This window comes from Petromyzon marinus, chromosome 40 (genome assembly GCF_048934315.1).
Source record: "Petromyzon marinus isolate PM22_M1 ecotype Great Lakes invasive population chromosome 40, UKy_Petmar_22M1.pri1.0, whole genome shotgun sequence".
Classification (NCBI taxonomy): domain Eukaryota; kingdom Metazoa; phylum Chordata; class Hyperoartia; order Petromyzontiformes; family Petromyzontidae; genus Petromyzon; species Petromyzon marinus.
In genome coordinates, this window is record NC_133706.1 from 5,738,467 (window position 1) to 5,754,999 (window position 16,533).

Genomic DNA, 16,533 nt, shown 5'->3' on the forward strand with positions numbered 1-16,533 from the left:
ATATTTTTCCTATTATTGGCGATTATCTACATTCTTGCATACAGATACGTGTAGAAAATTGGTTGATGGATCTTCATGGGAAATAGGATACGAGACGTTGGTACCCCCCGTGAGTATCATGAATACGAAGAGCTCTGCTGTAATTCATTCTAATGCGCAAGATTCAATCTATCCATCCATGCATTTCTGTGTGTAAAAATAGATTTTGTATCACTGATCCGATGCAGTGTGACCTGCCTAATGCACAGTATGGGCCCGATTTAATATGTTGATGCGCGTTCCTTTTTAATTTCTTTTGGGCGAAAACTTGCAGGTGTCTCCATCACAAACAATGGAGTAGTTCGCCAAGAGGATGAGCTTTGGACATGTTCGTCAACAATTGAATCCGGCCCTATATGTTTTAGCTTGCAGGTAGTGTTAATGATGATGATGGTTTGTGCTGTTATTCACACATATGACGAACGTCATTAGTTAATAGCATTAGTTAAGGGGGATGCTGCCATGGTGTAATGGGTAACGCACTGGACTTGAAATCTATCGGTTGTTGGTTATACCTCCAGGTGCAGCGGTTGAAAAAATTGGTGAAAGTTTCTTAAACTAAAACTAAACTATTTGTTTTATCTTGACTTAAAGCTTTTGTGACTGCAGGAATTCATATTCTCTGGGTCTTTCGGTAAAGCCACGTAGATAGGTTGAAAACAAATAACAACAAAAAACTACGACGTTTCGATCGCAACACATCAGGAAAAGGGGCTTGTGTTGCGATCGAAAGGTCATAGTTTTTTGTTACTTTCTTTGAACCTATCTACGTGACTTCACCGAAAGACCCAGACGAATATTTGTTTTATTTTACCAGGTAAGGCCCACTGAGTTATTAGCTTCTTTTTCAGAAGCGACCTGGCCACAATTGATAGCTCAACGAAGCGGCTCATCACGTGGAGATTTACGGCAGCCAAATACCCAGAACGCGTGATGTTGATTCCAATTGTGGAGGGAAAAATCAGGTGGACTGGAGAAAAATCCACGTGACCACGGAAGAGAGAACATGCAAACTCCATATATACAGGTGTCAAGGCTGGAATCGAACCGGCGAGCTCCTGTATACCAGGCGAGGTAGTTAACATATCGCCACCGCGGCATCCATCCTCTGTCCACCCAGCAGTATCAATGGGTAGCACCACAGCTCTTCAATCAGCAGGTCGTGTGTAGACGTCCCTTCTGCTGGCAGTGTTGGGATCGAGCAATTGGCAGTGCTGCACCTTTGCCTTTACTGCAGTACCCCCCGAAGTTAAGGCAAAGGCAATGGTACAGTACTGTCTTGTAAACATTGTACAGGAAGCGGATGTCGATTCGGATTTCATTGCACAGTGCAAGTGATGAATGTCAGTGCTTGAAAAGCTGCTCGTGCCGACGACTACCATGGCAACCATTTAAGTACAGTGTGCAATATTCAGCTGTACTTTCGCTTGACTGCACAATATAATTTCACCAATTGATACTTTTTAAACACATTGCGCTATAGCGTACGTTTGCATTTTAAATTACGTCACACTTCCATGTATCGTGTATGCTTTTATAGGTTTTGAACTCGGGGTAAAGTTTCGAACCCTTACGTTGTTAATATATGTCAATATCTCTAATTCTGTGCGCTTGAGAACCCCATTCAAATCACGGATTACTGTCAAAATTTGAACCCAGGATCTCGGTCGGTGCCAGCTCAGTGCCCGTGACCTTTGAGCCACTGTGGCCACCTTGGGATAATGTTTTTGTTATTTAAGTTTTGATGGAAGAGAGTCCGTCGTGTAACGCAGAGTAGTGGTTCAATGAGAATGGAGCAATGCAATTAGCGCATTCTGTTAAAAACCAAAGCGATTGGCTACTCATACGAGCATGGAGCCGTGCTCATTTCCCGTTTACATCCTTGAGTCCATGGTAGAAATGCCACATTTTTGTGGCAGGTGTACGCATCGGAAGAACACTGTTGACTCCACAGAGAGTGGCACTTTCTTACGGACGACGTGCCCTGCTGACCCTCAACTTGACTGCGAACCTGCGAGCCAGCCACTCTTGACCCCAGTGGATGATTAAGTGCAGTTGCCGTCAATGTGATTATTATTGTGGTTGTAAATTGGCAAGTGCCATTCCCTGGTTGTGTGTTTCTCAAAAGGGCAGTGCAGAGTTGTAAATGGTGGTTATAAGAGAGCAATTTTTCTTCTTTGTATGGCCGGGGAAATAGTTTTAGTTGGCATCGGTGATATGGTGGCATCACAACCATAAAGAGACCAATATACTTTGATTATAGGTGCAGGGCAGTGTAATTGCAATCGTAAATTAACTACAGGCACTGTTATAGTGTAATACTGTGCTGTCGTGTGTTATAAACTGACAATCGAGTGGCTGTATACCACACCGCAATATGGCAATGCGGAGGTCGCTGGTCGGCTGGCTGGTTCAGAGGTCGCTGAGATTCCAGCATGGGTGGCCGCCTGTGATTTAAAAAGCACTTACTCAAAGTGTTTGTGAGTTGACAAGTCAAGTCTTAGGCCGGTATGGTAATGGACAAACTTCGCAATGCAGGACCTTTAATGAAAAATAGACTTGAGACCCATTGAAATCCCCCCCCCCCCGCCCCCTACTCCGGTTAAATAATTGGTATTGGTTAGTTTAAATTGCACGGTAATTGTGGATCAGCATTTAGAAATGTAAATAAATAAGGTTGAGTGTGTCTTTTACTCTGGCAGTAGTGTAATGTAGGTCTAATGGTCTTGCAATAGGAAATTACTATTAGGTGGAATGATTGTACGGTTTACTGATGAAGTGTTATTCTTATTGTAAGCGATCCTGTAGTAGGGATTTGTTCCACAGTAGCTGTGTTATTAGGCAATTTGGGCTAACTTCTGATGATAATTCCTAACATGGGTTAAACCCGGTTAAAGACACCCAGCTGCCAAGCAATGCGAAGCCAGCACAGCAAGTAGGTTTTTGCCGTGTTATTTTTACAGCAACACTTGAATTATTTCCATTGGTGTGGATTTTTCCTGGGAACTCCAATCTCCTCTCAAGCACAGCCAAATAGGGATGACAGCCAGACCCTCCATATTAGGTAAATTTACGACTCACTTCTTCAGAACTGCTTTTTGTGTTTAGCTTGTCCTTCCCCTGCACTTCGGATTAGCGCGGTTGGCTACATACGGTGCGAAAGAAGTTCATCATACGTACGTAAACGTGCAGCCCGCTGGAAGGACTCCCACTGGAGGGATCTTTAAGAGTTCCCCCTCTAGGGTGTATTTAGCCTACTTTTCCACTTTTGCCAGACAGTGGAATCGGTGAGAGTACCCAGACTTTACCCCATGACATGCGACTTGCAGATGGACGAACTGCGGTGTAATCATTCACACTGCTGGGGGAACATTGGCCAGCGGGATTGGGGGGGGGGGTTTAAGACTCGCCAGGAGATTGAAGTGACGACCTCTGGGTTGCAAGTCCACTGTGCTCACTGTTACACCGTGGCAGGATCCCATCCGTTTTTGTACCCTTCTAATAATGAGTATTGAGAAAATGTACACTTTTTTTTGGGAGGGGTTGTGTGTATTTATATACAAAACACGTGACATTCCACAGACTCGTGTTTCCAACACTTGACACTATGGATTATCCACAAATGGTATTACGGTATCCACAAACGTCTCGGATTTCTGATGCATTAAACCTACAGGAGAGTTAAACATGTTTTGATTAAATACAGCCGTTTTAACCAAAAACATACCACAATGACGTTGATAATGCATTGGTGGGGCCCCGGAAGAATTATGCTCACTGATGCGTGACCGCATGGCATTTTTTAATCAGAAGACATTCACAGCTGTTATTATTGATCTTGGCTATGCTCTTCCATCATCAACACTGAATGATGTTTGTAGTTGAGTTCTGCGATGACTGGGATGATAAACCCCACCACAATCGCAGCTCACATTGTCCACAGTGTGATGGGGCACCTTGGTGGCGAGATGTTAACTACCTCTCCTGGTATATAGGAGGTCGTGGGTTATATCCTGACCCTGACGCCTGTATATTTGGAGTTGGCATGTTCTCCCTGTGGTTACGTGGATTTTTCTCCGGGTCCTCAGGTTTTTCCCCTCCACGTCTGAGTATTTGGCCGCTTTAAATTTCCACACGATAAGCCACTCGATTGACCTATCATTTATGGTCAATTTATTAAAGAGATTGTGTGACGGGTTCGCGCGCTGGACTTGCAATCCAGAGGTCGCCGGTTCCATGCCCGACATGGCAGTTGTAACAATAGAGCAAGTTTCTTAAATTTCTCCCCCTGGCTACCGTCTAACCAGCAGTATAAATGAATACACCACAGCCAGCCAATCAGCAGGTCACGCCTACTACGTGTGGACACTTCCAAGACGCCTGGTCAGCATGGAAAAGTAGGCCAAATACTCTCTCGAGGGGGGGCTGTCTATAGCTTCCTCCAGCGAAGGCCCTTTGGCCAGCGGTGACGTGAGCCAGCTACTTTCTTGGCTGCATCTTTGCCTGTTAGTGAGCCTGCCGACTACTTGACCGTCTGCGCCAAATGTTTTTGTGAGGGTATTATCAAGGTTGTCAAGGTCAGCAGCAATAATGAGTGCTGTGTATCACTAATAGCATATGTTGATTTATTGTGTACTTATAAACAATATCCTGGCTCCTATAAGTGTGTTTTAATGCCTTTGAAGTTAACTTTTAATAACACGGAATTATCTCTTGTGTTTTATGACCTCGGATAATTACTGTGTGACAGCTGGTAGCTGATTTTGTAGTTTGTGTGTAATCACAGTTTTCGTTTATTTATTGCAAATGAGAACGAAGGGTGCAATTGTCGGGGATGCACGAAGGTTTCGAGATGCTTTGCGTACCGCCGAGATCAGCGCTTTGCCTTCCCAAACTGAAACTCCCTCCCGTCTCCTTCCACAGGACCGTCCGACTCGTCTTTCTCGTCATACGCGGGGGCGATGCCCTGCAGCGACGCAGATGGCCGTGCCAGCAGCAAACGCCCGTCGCTGCGCTGCTTGAACCCCGAGTAAAAACTCTTTGACTCACCGCCCCTGCGACCGTTCGCCGTTAGGAGCGCACGAACATGGTTCCCGACGAGCACGTTCGCCCAAGAAATGCGCTTGCAACCGCAAGCCCGTCGCTGAAGTTTCTGTGGCTGCCCTTCACTAATCGCCGTCAAATTGGGAAATTACAAAAGTGAAAAAAATAAACATTACCCGCCCACTCCCCCCCCCCTCTCCCCCCGCCCAAAAACAACAACAATAGTAGTAGTTGTTATTATTATTTAAAGACAACGAGAAAGCGAGAACTGGCAGACGCGATGGATTTTCCTGCGTGCGAAGAGACGGAGGCCGCGCTCGATATGAGCCTCGGTGGGTTCCGCCGCGAGGCTGCCCTGCGTGCCGCCGAATTGAGCGCCGTCGCGGATACCACCAACGGCGGCGGAGGAGGAGGCGGCTGCGGTGGCGGCGGCGGCGGCAGCAACGGCACCGGCGGCGGCGGCGGCGGCGGCGCGTTCCACGGGCGCGCGTACATGCACATGATGTCGGAGTGCGCTGACGAGGAGTGCGCCGAGGCTGCCGTGCCGCACGTAAAGCCGAGGGCTGAAGGGCCCGCGAAGCAGATGAGAGGCGGCGTGGGCACCAGGTGCGATTGCGAACACGGCGATCGCAGCAGGAGGCAGGAGGAGGGCAGGCCGTCGCGCGAAGCCGCCGGTGGCTCCGACCCGAGGGACGCTTCGCCCTCGTCTGTCCTGCGCGTCAAAAGCTGCAGTGCCGGCGAGACGCCCAACAGCCTCGTGTACTTGGAGCCGGGAAGCGCCCGCGAGGCGAGAGACGCTACCTTCGAGGCGCCGTCTCGGAGCAAGCAAGGCGGCGCGCCCTGCGGCAAGCGCACGTCGAGGAAAGGATCCCCGCAGAAGCATCGGGCCGGCCTCCTCAAGGTTGCCGGATCGCGGAGGGAGTTTGCGGCGGTCCTGCCGCTCCCGCCACCGCAGGACCTGTGCTCGGCGTTACCGGCCATCGAGGCGATGCCTTCGTCCCGAGAGACCGGTTCACTTCCCGGCACGGACAGCCCTGCCATCGGCTCGTCGCCGTCTTGGGGCGGCGGCTGCTGTTTGGCGGACGTGCAGCCGCTGGCCTCCAGGACGCAGCAGGATGGCGATGGCTGCTTCGATGAAGAAGGCAGCGCCCTGCGCTCTGCCAAGAAGAAGGGCCGCCCACCCAAGCTGACCGCGATCGAGAGTGAGGCGTGTGGCGGCGGCGGCGGCGGCGGTGACGGCGAAGGCGGTGGTCCTGACGATAACTCGTGGTCGGAGCCGCCTGTGCTCACGCCCATAGGTGGCGGCGGATGCGGTGGCGGCGGTGAAGGCGATGGAGGGAGGCTCGGCCGTGCCGCCAAGCGCTCGTTGCCGCGGCGGGAACGCAGTGGACGTTCGGAGCGGCTGCCCAGGACCCCGGTGGCCGGTGCCAAGAAGAAGCGCAGGAGGTCGGAGACGCGGTCGCCGTGCCGGACGAAAGTGAGCGACCCGTGCAGGAAGAGCAGCCTGGGCAGGGCATACTTCAGCAACAGGAAAGTGAAGTGTCTGCTGAAGGAGTCGTACGTCATGGGAAACGATGCGTTTGAGAAGACGAGGCGCGGGCGTCCGACCAAGATGCACGTGGAGCCGGTGGAGCACAGGGCCCTGGGAGAGAGAAGCGTGCAGCTCAGGTATGTGTCGCAAATGAAGAGCGCGTCGGAGAGGCATGTGACGCTGGGCTCGTGTAACCCCTCGGTTCTCAGTAGCCCACTGCACACCACTGCTTTGGGACTGACGGTTCGAGTGCCTTTAAAGAGGGGCCCTGGTCGGCCCAGAAAACTGCTCCATTTAAAAGCTCACGCTGGACTTCCGGTTAAAATGGACGCCAATTTGAAATGGAGGAAAGGCGACCAGCGGAGCAGACAAAAGCTGGGCCTAGACCCTTGTCGAATGATGTGCCAAGATGTTAACGTTCAGAGGAAGGGATTCACTTTAATGGGCGACGTCGGGCAGGGAAAACACATCGACAAACTAAAAGCGTGCGAGAGCGCTGCGGCAAACGTCAAGAAAATGAAAATGCTGAAAAGGAAGAAGATACTCAATCAAATCCTGAGCAACTCAACGGTGGTGCGCAAGTGCCGGGGCCGCGACAGTCTGCACCGTAAGGCGAGCACAGCGTCGACAGCCGACGGGTCGGACGACCAGGGTTTCCAAATCAACGTGAGCAAGAGGGGCACCATCTACATCGGCAAGAAGCGCGGCAGGAAGCCCAAGGTGGATGGGCGCTCCTCGTCCACGTGCGACTCCATCCCCACGTGCGACGTCTCTCCCCATCGTCCCCTGGGGCCTTCCGACCCCACGATGCCGCTCTGCTCTCAGTACTCGCTGGCGCAGAGGCGACCGATCGCCACCAAAGCGATGCTGAAACAGGGCGCCTGCCCATCGGGGCCTGCGGGTTCCACTGCCCGCTCCACGCCGCCGCTGCTCCCGCAGTGCGGTGGCGCGGCGTTCCTCTCTTCGGCGGAGGCGCATAGCGACGGAGCCCCCAGCCCCAGCGACAGTGGAATCGTCGTCGACAACCTGAGCGGCTCGGAGCGAGCGGACAGCTGCGCGCTGCGCTACGGCAGGAGGCCGTCCTTCGGAAGTTCGGCGGCGTCGCCGGTGCGCGTGCGGCGCTCGCGCTGCGACGACCGTGCCCTGGAGGGGCCGCGCGAGAAGCAGAGGCTGCGCAAGAAGCAGCAGCGGCTGGCGTACGCGAAGAAAAGCTGCGGCGGCGGAGGAGATCGGAGCGTGGGATTTGTCACGGACATGGACGAGGTGATCGCGATGCTGGAGGAGTGCTGCATCGACCAGAAGAAGCTGCGATGCCAGTCCGGGGAGCTGCTGCCCAGCATTTTCCGAGTGAACTTCAGCACCGAATGCAGTCGGCTGCCCTTTGAGTGCAGGGCCCTACACGGTGTACAGGACGCGGACATTGTGAAGGCCAAAGGGACCACCCGCAGAAGGGTTTCCCAGGTTCCCAGCTTCGCGGACAGACAAGCCGCTGCGGCCTACCTGCCCAGCACGGCCGGGTACCTCCTGGACAGCAGCTACTACGCCACGTACGGAATGCACTACGTGCCCTCCTTCCTCCCGGCGAGCACCCTGAACTGCTGCTACTACAGCCAGTACCCGCTGCAGTCCTACCAGGCCTGGTCCATGCTGCACCTGCCCATGTGCTACACGAGCGGACGCACGGAGGCGGGGGGCGGTGGCGCTGCCGACGTCCGACCGTCGGCCATCGCCAGGGCCCGCTGCTCACTGGGGTCCCCGCCCTCGCCCATCGGCGCCCCAGCCTGGACAATGACGGCGGCGAACGCGCGTAGCAAGGCCCGGGGCAAGGCTGAAGACTTGCGGCACGCGCGCTCCGTTGCCGCTGCCGCCGCCGCCGCGGATAGCGACGACTCGGATGGTTGCTCGTGCGTGGACGGCGGGCGGGCTGGGTCCTGCTCCGACAAGGAGGGCCTCTCATACCGTGACGAGCTGCAGCACCGGCAAGCCGAGGTCGCGTCAAATGGGCCGCGGAGGCCCCGGGACACCGGACGCTTTTCCTCCGCCGCCGCAGCAGCCAAGATGCCTGAATCAACGACGCAGAGACACGGAGAGACTCGCGGGGGAGCGGCGGTGTCGGCTACGGCGCAGAGGCACCGGAACCTGTTTGCGAGCGCCCTGTGGTGTAGCGCTCCTCCCGAAGGCCACGGATTCCGGTTCGTGGCCGCGTCGGACTTCAGGGAGGGAGTAGCGACGGACGGAGCGAGGGAGATCGGCGATGGCTCGTCGCCAGCGCACAACAAAGCCGGTAAGAGTATCTTAACTCGGTTATTCAATTCAGATGATATTTTTGCCGTGCTGGGAGATGGGATTGAACTGGCAACCGCTAAATTTTAAGTACGGTTTGCCAACCGTTACTTTAAAGAATTGCTGTGGTAGGTCTCCTTGCTTAGGTGATGAAATCTCTCTGCCCATAGAGGCTGCGGGGATCAAACAAATGCAGACGTATGTGAGGCATGTCTCACACTGCACACAGAATTCTCATGTGGTTGTGCAAGTTTTGGCTCTTTCACTCTTAGGCATTTGGACTCATACATAAGGATGCTGAATACAGTCTGTACTTAATTTTGGCATAGCCAGCTTGTGGAAACGCATGGGCCTTTAAGCCAAGATGCAATCCAAAATAAGCAGCTCTTATCTTGTAGATCAGATGTCCTTGCTGTGATCTATCCAACATGACCATTACAGCAGCATTCCCAGGTGTAGAGATTCAAATGAAATGCCTAAAAAGGTTGAGAACCACCACACTAGTTTAAGACTGCCAGGAATTCTTACACAAACGTTTCCGTAAAAAATCTGCAACGCGAGCATAATGATGTGTAAAATGGCCAAATCGCCGTTCATGTAACCCCATAGCCACCTTTCCATTTAAGCCGCGCGCCGTGAAGCGCGGCTGAAGGAGCGTTCCGTTTTGCCCAAGTTGGTTCTGCCAGCCGGTCGGCCGGCGCTCTTAATGGAACGATTTATGACTTTCCCATGCCTCCTTACATTACCACTGTTGGCCGCTGCTAAGCGGGAGCTCTACGTAAAGACCGCCACGACTCGTTTAACACGATGCTGTGGGTTTTAAATTGAGCCCGCCGCTGCGACCTGCGAACGGCCGCTAAACTAGGAAAGACTGGATCAAAACATTCAGCGAACATTCAGCGAGGTTTCACCGTTCTCGCTGAATGTTCGCTGAATGTTTTGATCCAGTCCCCCTCCCGGGCAATGAAACAAATGTTTGGTCAATAGCGGGTATTCAGTGCATGCGATGCATTAGTCCTGAGGCGTGCTGCCTTGGCGACGCATTACAGATGTTCCCTGACTCCGCAAGTGGGTGTGATGGTTTGCGCGCTGGACTTTAAAGCCAGATGTCGCCAGTTAAACATCCTTTCGGAACAACGCGCAGTTCAACATGAAAGCACATCGCTAAGCCTAATGGTGCAACCGTAGTTTCATTTGCTTGTTTATTCGTGAGCTGAGCTGTACGGCGACAGAAAAAGTGTTTGAATTGCTGAAGGTGCTGCAAAGCTCAACGGTTTGATCTCCTGGTGGGGCAGTTGAAACAATGAGCAAGTTTATTAAATCTCCCGATTAGCATGGTTGGCTACGCATGGTGCGAAAGGGGCTCAATGTACAATGGGTACATCGCATTCGAAGGGCAGGTCGTGTGTGTTGGAGTATAGTGTGGATACTCCAAGATCTTCAAAGACATCTGGCCCGTGTGAAATAGTCCAAATACCCACTATAGGGGTTCTTCAGAGCTGTCTCTAATCGAGGAACTTCTGCCTGGAGTATTGTACCGTTATGTTATGGGGTAGGCCTTCATCCAGTGGTGGATTGAGAATGGGTGGAATTGATATTTTATAGTCGTGTGGGTATTTTCACCTAGTACATCGAGTAATGTCAGCAGTTTTTATATTCAGAGAAAAGATGAAAGGTTGGCATTGCTGCATCAATACCCTCTTTAAAGATTAAAATGGATTCCCCGGTCGCTAAATCACTCCTCGTGCGTGCAACGTTGGGTCCAACGTCGATTATTAATAACTATTTTTTATTTTACCAGGCTAGGCCCCACTGAGCTATGTAGCTTTTTGCCGAAGCGACCTGGCCACAAATGATAGCTCAACAAAGTGGCTTGTCACGTGGAAATTTAGAGCGGCCAATACCCGAAATGCGTGATGTTGATTATAAATGTGGAGGGAAAAACCGGAGGACCTGGAGAGAACATGCAAACTCCAAATATACGAGCGTCAGCGTCTGGATTGATCGCACGATCTTCTGTTTACCAGGCGAGGTAGTTCACATCTCGCCACTGTGACAATGGCCCCAGCGTTGCAACGTTCACTCGGTCTCTTCTGCGTCTCTCGCGGCCGTGCCTCAGCGCTCCGGTCGGTCGCCATTTCCCACCTCGCGTCTTGACAACTATAACCGCGTCCTCCTCCTCCTCCCCACCTTGCAGCGCTCGCTCGCTCAAATTTACAGCCTTTTTTTTTTACGGCCAGGCATGCCGCTCGCCGTGCTGCAAAAAAAACCACGGCCAAATAAGCGACTCTCGATCCACCAGGTTCAGAGCCAGCCGCGACCCACTGCAATGTCGCCGTGATGGATAACGCGGCGGCTTTTGTGAGGTTTTTTGAAAATGCGTCCATTTGAAAACGTAGCCCTGTGCAGCACACGCAGCTGCGTTGCCACCGTGTAAGGTTTTTTTTTTTTGCGGTTCTGCCGTGCGGTTCTCCGATGTGCTTTTTCTGGGGTTGTGCCGCGTGTTGTTGGGCACCGTGTTCGTTGTTGTGTCACTCCCTGTACTGTGAGCTTCTTGTGTCACTTCCTGTACTGGGAGATTCTTGTTGTGTCACTTCCTGTACTGGGAGATTCTTGTTGTGTCACTTCCTGTGCTGGGAGATTCTTGTTATGTCACTTCCTGTGCTGGGAGATTCTTGTTGTGTCACTTCCTGTGCTGGGAGATTCTTGTTGTGTCACTTCCTGTGCTGGGAGTCCAAGTGAGATGACAGAACCTATTTAGGCACAAGTTGGAGATGTAGTGTGGAATGAGTTCCTGTTACCGTGCAGTGGCGTGGTGGTGCGGGGATTATTCGCACACTGCCCTACGATTTGGGCAACCTCAGTTAGAATCCCAGCCAAGTACAATATTTGCGAAAAGTGGTACTGGATTCAAACCTATTCTGTGCCTCCCCTAGGTCGACTCAACCCTGAATGAACACACTGCCTGGTATGATGCGCTAACATTAGAAAGTTGGGCCTGTGTGTTTGTGGACCTACCCCCCTCTTGCTTACAATAGCGGCCATAATTGACACTCGCTAAGACAACTTGCCCAATATGTCCATCAAGCTAAATCGGGTTGTTTCCGTGTGGGTAAAATGTACGTCTATGCAATATTTTCGCTTGCTAAAATGTACAGTTGAAAAGCGAAGGTGCGCGTGGGCATCCACGAGAGGGAACTCTATAGAGAGCCACTCCAGGTATTTGGCCTACTCGCCCACGCTCGCCAGACGTCTTGGAGGAAGTACGACTACCCGCGCTTTACCCCACCACACGCGAACTACCGGTTGTCTCAACTGCGGTGCCGCCCATTTATGCTGCCGGATGGACGGAGGTGGGCAGGGGGGATAAAGAAGCTTTCGCCGTTGTTTCAACTGCTGCTCCGGGAAATCGAACGGAGCCAGCGACCTCTGGTTTCGAAGTCCCGTGTGCTGTCACCGTTGCGAACACTGTGGCAGCATCCTTGATATTTGCAGTCCACTCGTAAATTATTTACATTTCATTTTTGGTCAGTTAACCAACGCACCAAACTTGCGCCCAAAAAAAAAGAAGACTGTGCTCATTTTACAGTTCACAGATTACATGAAGCAGCTGCCTTTTCTAATTCCAAATTGCAGCAAAGGGGACATTTTCCAGCCTTGGTAATTGCATTGTCATGCAAGGCTCATCCATCATTCAAACCGCGGTTTACAAAGTGGCCTTTGTTAGGAAGCACACACATACACGCGCGAGCAAGCGCGCAAAGACAAAGGCTGTAGGGGTTAGCGCTGTTCGCGAGCATCCATGATAGGGTTTTTAAGACTTCTGTGACACATGAAGGGGGTGGTGTAATGACCAGAACCAAGCTCGGTTACCTTTGCCTTCCCAGAGACGGTGTTCACACACCACATCATGTCGTCATTGAAGGCCGAGTTGACTTTGTGGAGGCCTGGAACATTTAACGAAGGCCTCTTGTCACTTGTGGTCAGGGCTCAAACTCAGGTTTGTAGTGTGGCGTGCGAACGATTGCGGCGCGCCACTCCTGACCGTGCATGTAGACAAAGTCAAAGGGGGGGTCCCCCTTGCAATCTTTAACAGACCGTCTGGGCAGTGCTCTTAGTGAGCACCATTGAAGGCTGGCAACAATACTCAAAGGGGTGGGTGGGGGGGTCTGGTCAGCACCATGCCCGGCCGCCTTTGTGTCCCCAGTGCTGATGTTTACACAGCGCAACAGGCTGATTCGACCTCTGACGAAGACCCAGGCACTGGTTCAGATATCATTCGCTGCTGATGTTAGCCGTCGCCGGGAATTTAACTCGGGTCACGGGGTTCAACGCCTAGCAGTCTAACCACAACAACACCGCTCCCCATCGCACAAAGAGAAAGATCCCCCACGTAGCCTTCTGAGATTATTGTGGCAAGTGCTGTCGGCTAGCCCTTACGAATGCAATCGCAGTTGTACGAGAGTGGTGCCGTGAGCACCATGCCAGTGCCGACGTTTACACGCCTTTGTCTCCCCCATCGCGCATACGTACACACGCGTGCGCGCGCACGCACACGCGCACACATGCACGCGCACAAAAACATGAAGTTCGTTGCGTGACGCTTGCGACGCGTGGCAGGGAATGAACAACGAGACCCGGTCGCAATTTTTAGACTGCGGGAGGAGCGACATTCCGCGGAAAAAATTCCCGGCAAGATTTACGAGCGAGGTGCGGGGGGGCTCGACGACCCGCCATCTTTTCGCGAGCCCCACTCGCACGACGCCTCCTCTCTCCTGCAGTCCGAGGGAGCCCCATTTGTAATCCCGCGCACGCTGCCCAACCCCTTGCCGGGCGACTGGCCGTTTGTCAAGCACCATAGCTCGTAACGAGCGTGGTAATTAGAGTTGGTCTCTCATTCTGACGCTAACGAATGCTCTTCTGCCGGGTTTTAGTATCGCGGCGCTGACCTTCATTTCCACTGTGAAGGCTCTGGCACTGCCTGACACGCAGCTGATTAAATATTGAAGGCTTGATTTTTTTTATTTTGTCGAAGGCTGGGGTAAACAGCCCGCACGCCCATGCGGTCACCTGTGGTCCAGCACAGTTTCAGTGCCCCAGCCTGGAAGAATGACGTATTTTAGTATCCCGTAGATTGCGGTACAGAAGTTAGTTTGCTGACCTGTCAGCAGAAAGTGTTTTTGCTGTGCATGGGATTCCTTTGTGTACTCCACCTGGCATCTCAATGCGGAAACTCACCTGACAAAGAGGCTCGACTCTTTTATCTTTTTTTCTGTTGCCCTCCCCATTTGTCGCATTTGTGAAAATATTCCATGAAGGTATCATTATTTACATCGCTTGGAGTCACGCAAGCCCTTTCGGATCCATCCGCTTAACCTTCAACAATGCGAGTTCCACCCCCGACCAAGCCTGGAGAGCTCAATGGAGTTCAAAAGAACTCGCAAACACCGCCACGTTGTGAAAGATCCAACGCAGAAGATCCCCTGGGTTTGATCTTCCACGAAGCTCACGGTCCCACCACAAACCATGGCAGTAGATGCGGATACTTGAGGATGCACAAATGTAAAATTAGAAACCCTCAAGCAGTGTGCGACTGTGGTCATCCAGAACAGACCGTACAACGTGCTACGCAATGCCCGATGCACAAATACGATGGAGATATCGCAGCGATGATACACTCGGCTACTGCTCCTGCTGGCGCGGTTGTCTGGCTTGACCACCTGAATGTGAAATTGTAAGTTGTTGCTGTGCATCTACATCGGCAGCCGTACGACAAGAAGAAGACTGCTGGCTATGACCGAATCACTCAGAACCTACCCACTCTCATCAGATCTCAGAAGCTAAGTAGGTTTGAGCCTGGATAATAGCGCTTCCATGGGTGACTACAGTTATCGGCGGTGTGGCGATGTGGCGCGCAGCAGAGGGCAGTGCTTAAAAATCCATCGTAAACTTTCTTCCCGCTATAGCCAACCCGCACTCACCAGCGTGGTGAAGTATGGTCAAATAATCTCCACGACCTACACAGCGTGGTAAGGCCCTCGTCCAGGAGTGGATTGACAAAAGGGTTATACTTATACATTAATCCATTAATCGTAAACTATGAACTCTTTTGATTTGAAGCTTTCGTGACTGCAGGAATCCATACTCTCTGGCTTTATATAGGCACGGGAGGGGCCACAACAGCAGCTCATTATTTTTCACCTGATGACGGACGCTTGTGTTGCGACCGAAACGTCGTGTTCTTTTATAATTTTTTTCTATCTACGTGACTTTACCGAAAGAACCAGAGAGTATGAACTCTTTTAATTTGTGCTTTTTTTTAATACAGACACTGGATTTAATTGCCAACATGTGGTCTTAATTCTGCCACAACTTCTGTATTTTGAAACCACAACATTCCACACATCTTACAGTGCTGCACATGCTATTACCCTGCAGTCACTTTGTGTGTGTGTGAGGCAGTGGTTGGTGTAAGGAGTGGTGGCTGAGCGGTCAGTACATTGCGCTACGGCATCAATGACCTGAGTTTGATTTCAGCTGTGGTTAACATCGGTAACGAGCACTATCGAACCTTGTCTGGGGCCTCCTCCAGGTCAACTCGGCCTTAAATTAAATCTAATGTGATGTGAAAACCATGAGTACTTGGCGGAGAAAAAGGTGGCCAAGGCATACATCTGACGGGTGATTCCCATGTGTGCCGTGCTGGCCTTAATAGTTGCACGCGAACAATTCTCTTCCCAACAATCTATGAGGTTCAATGAGGGATCTTTGTCTATGTAGTGATTTACACACCGTGCTGTGCTCCCGAGTGACCCGAGTGTGATTCCTGACCGTGAATAACATCAGTGACCAGTGGTTTCAGAACCTGTCCCGGGTCTCCCATGGATCAGCTCAGCCTTAAGAACATGTTGCAGTGTTAAAACAAGGTGGCTGAGCATGGCGCTTATCATACTGTGCAGGTCGTCTCTGCACCTCTTACCTTTTTTCATTAAAGTCACCTCTTACAGTGCTGTAAATGCCCTTCGCTTTCATACAGTATTTCGGTAATTATTACTTAACGATAACAGGATCGTAGGAGATCCGCGGTGGCGTGGGGGAGTCTTTCATCCTGCAGTGGATTGACCAAGGCTGATGATGATGACGATGAACAGCACTCAGAATCAATAGTCTGGAGGCTAATCTAGTGTGTTTGCGTACAGTATCCAGTCCCAAGCATTGATATCTACAAAAAAACACAGCTAAGATGAAAACAAGAGTTTCGTCAAATTGAGCATGTGATGTTGAACATTGCCAAGTTAAACATGCCAGATTTGGGGCTTGTTGGCACACAGCAAGTGAACTCCGGTGCTTACTTAATCCTCACTGTTTTGTTCTACCTCCTTATCAAAGTTTAAGCTGCGACGGCGACTTTGAATGTGCTGGTGCACAGTGAGCGAAGCGTTGGCAAGCGTGGCCATTTAGTAAAGAGCATTTCTGTCCCGACGCTGTCTGTGAGGGCTGCAGTGCCTCATATTGGCAGAAGTAGCCACCCCTTCTGAATGGTTGGCTGAGGTAACCATCTGTGAAGGGAGTGCAAGGGACTAGCCGAAGTCCGAGACCAGGAAAAGTGCCGGGCTAAGACAATCTCCCAAGCGAAA

The 16,533-nt window shown here is 51.6% G+C and overlaps 1 protein-coding gene across 1 annotated transcript in view; it reads left to right on the forward strand.

Moving 5' to 3' along the window:
- LOC116950675 (uncharacterized) overlaps positions 1 to 16,533 on the forward strand; it is a 64,356-nt gene that overhangs the window by 4,140 nt on the left and 43,683 nt on the right. Inside the window, exon 2 of the mRNA XM_076072987.1 lies at positions 4,963 to 8,897. Within this exon, the coding sequence (XP_075929102.1) occupies positions 5,363 to 8,897 (3,535 nt within the window). The 5' untranslated portion in view covers positions 4,963 to 5,362. The remainder of the gene's footprint in view (positions 1 to 4,962; positions 8,898 to 16,533) is intronic.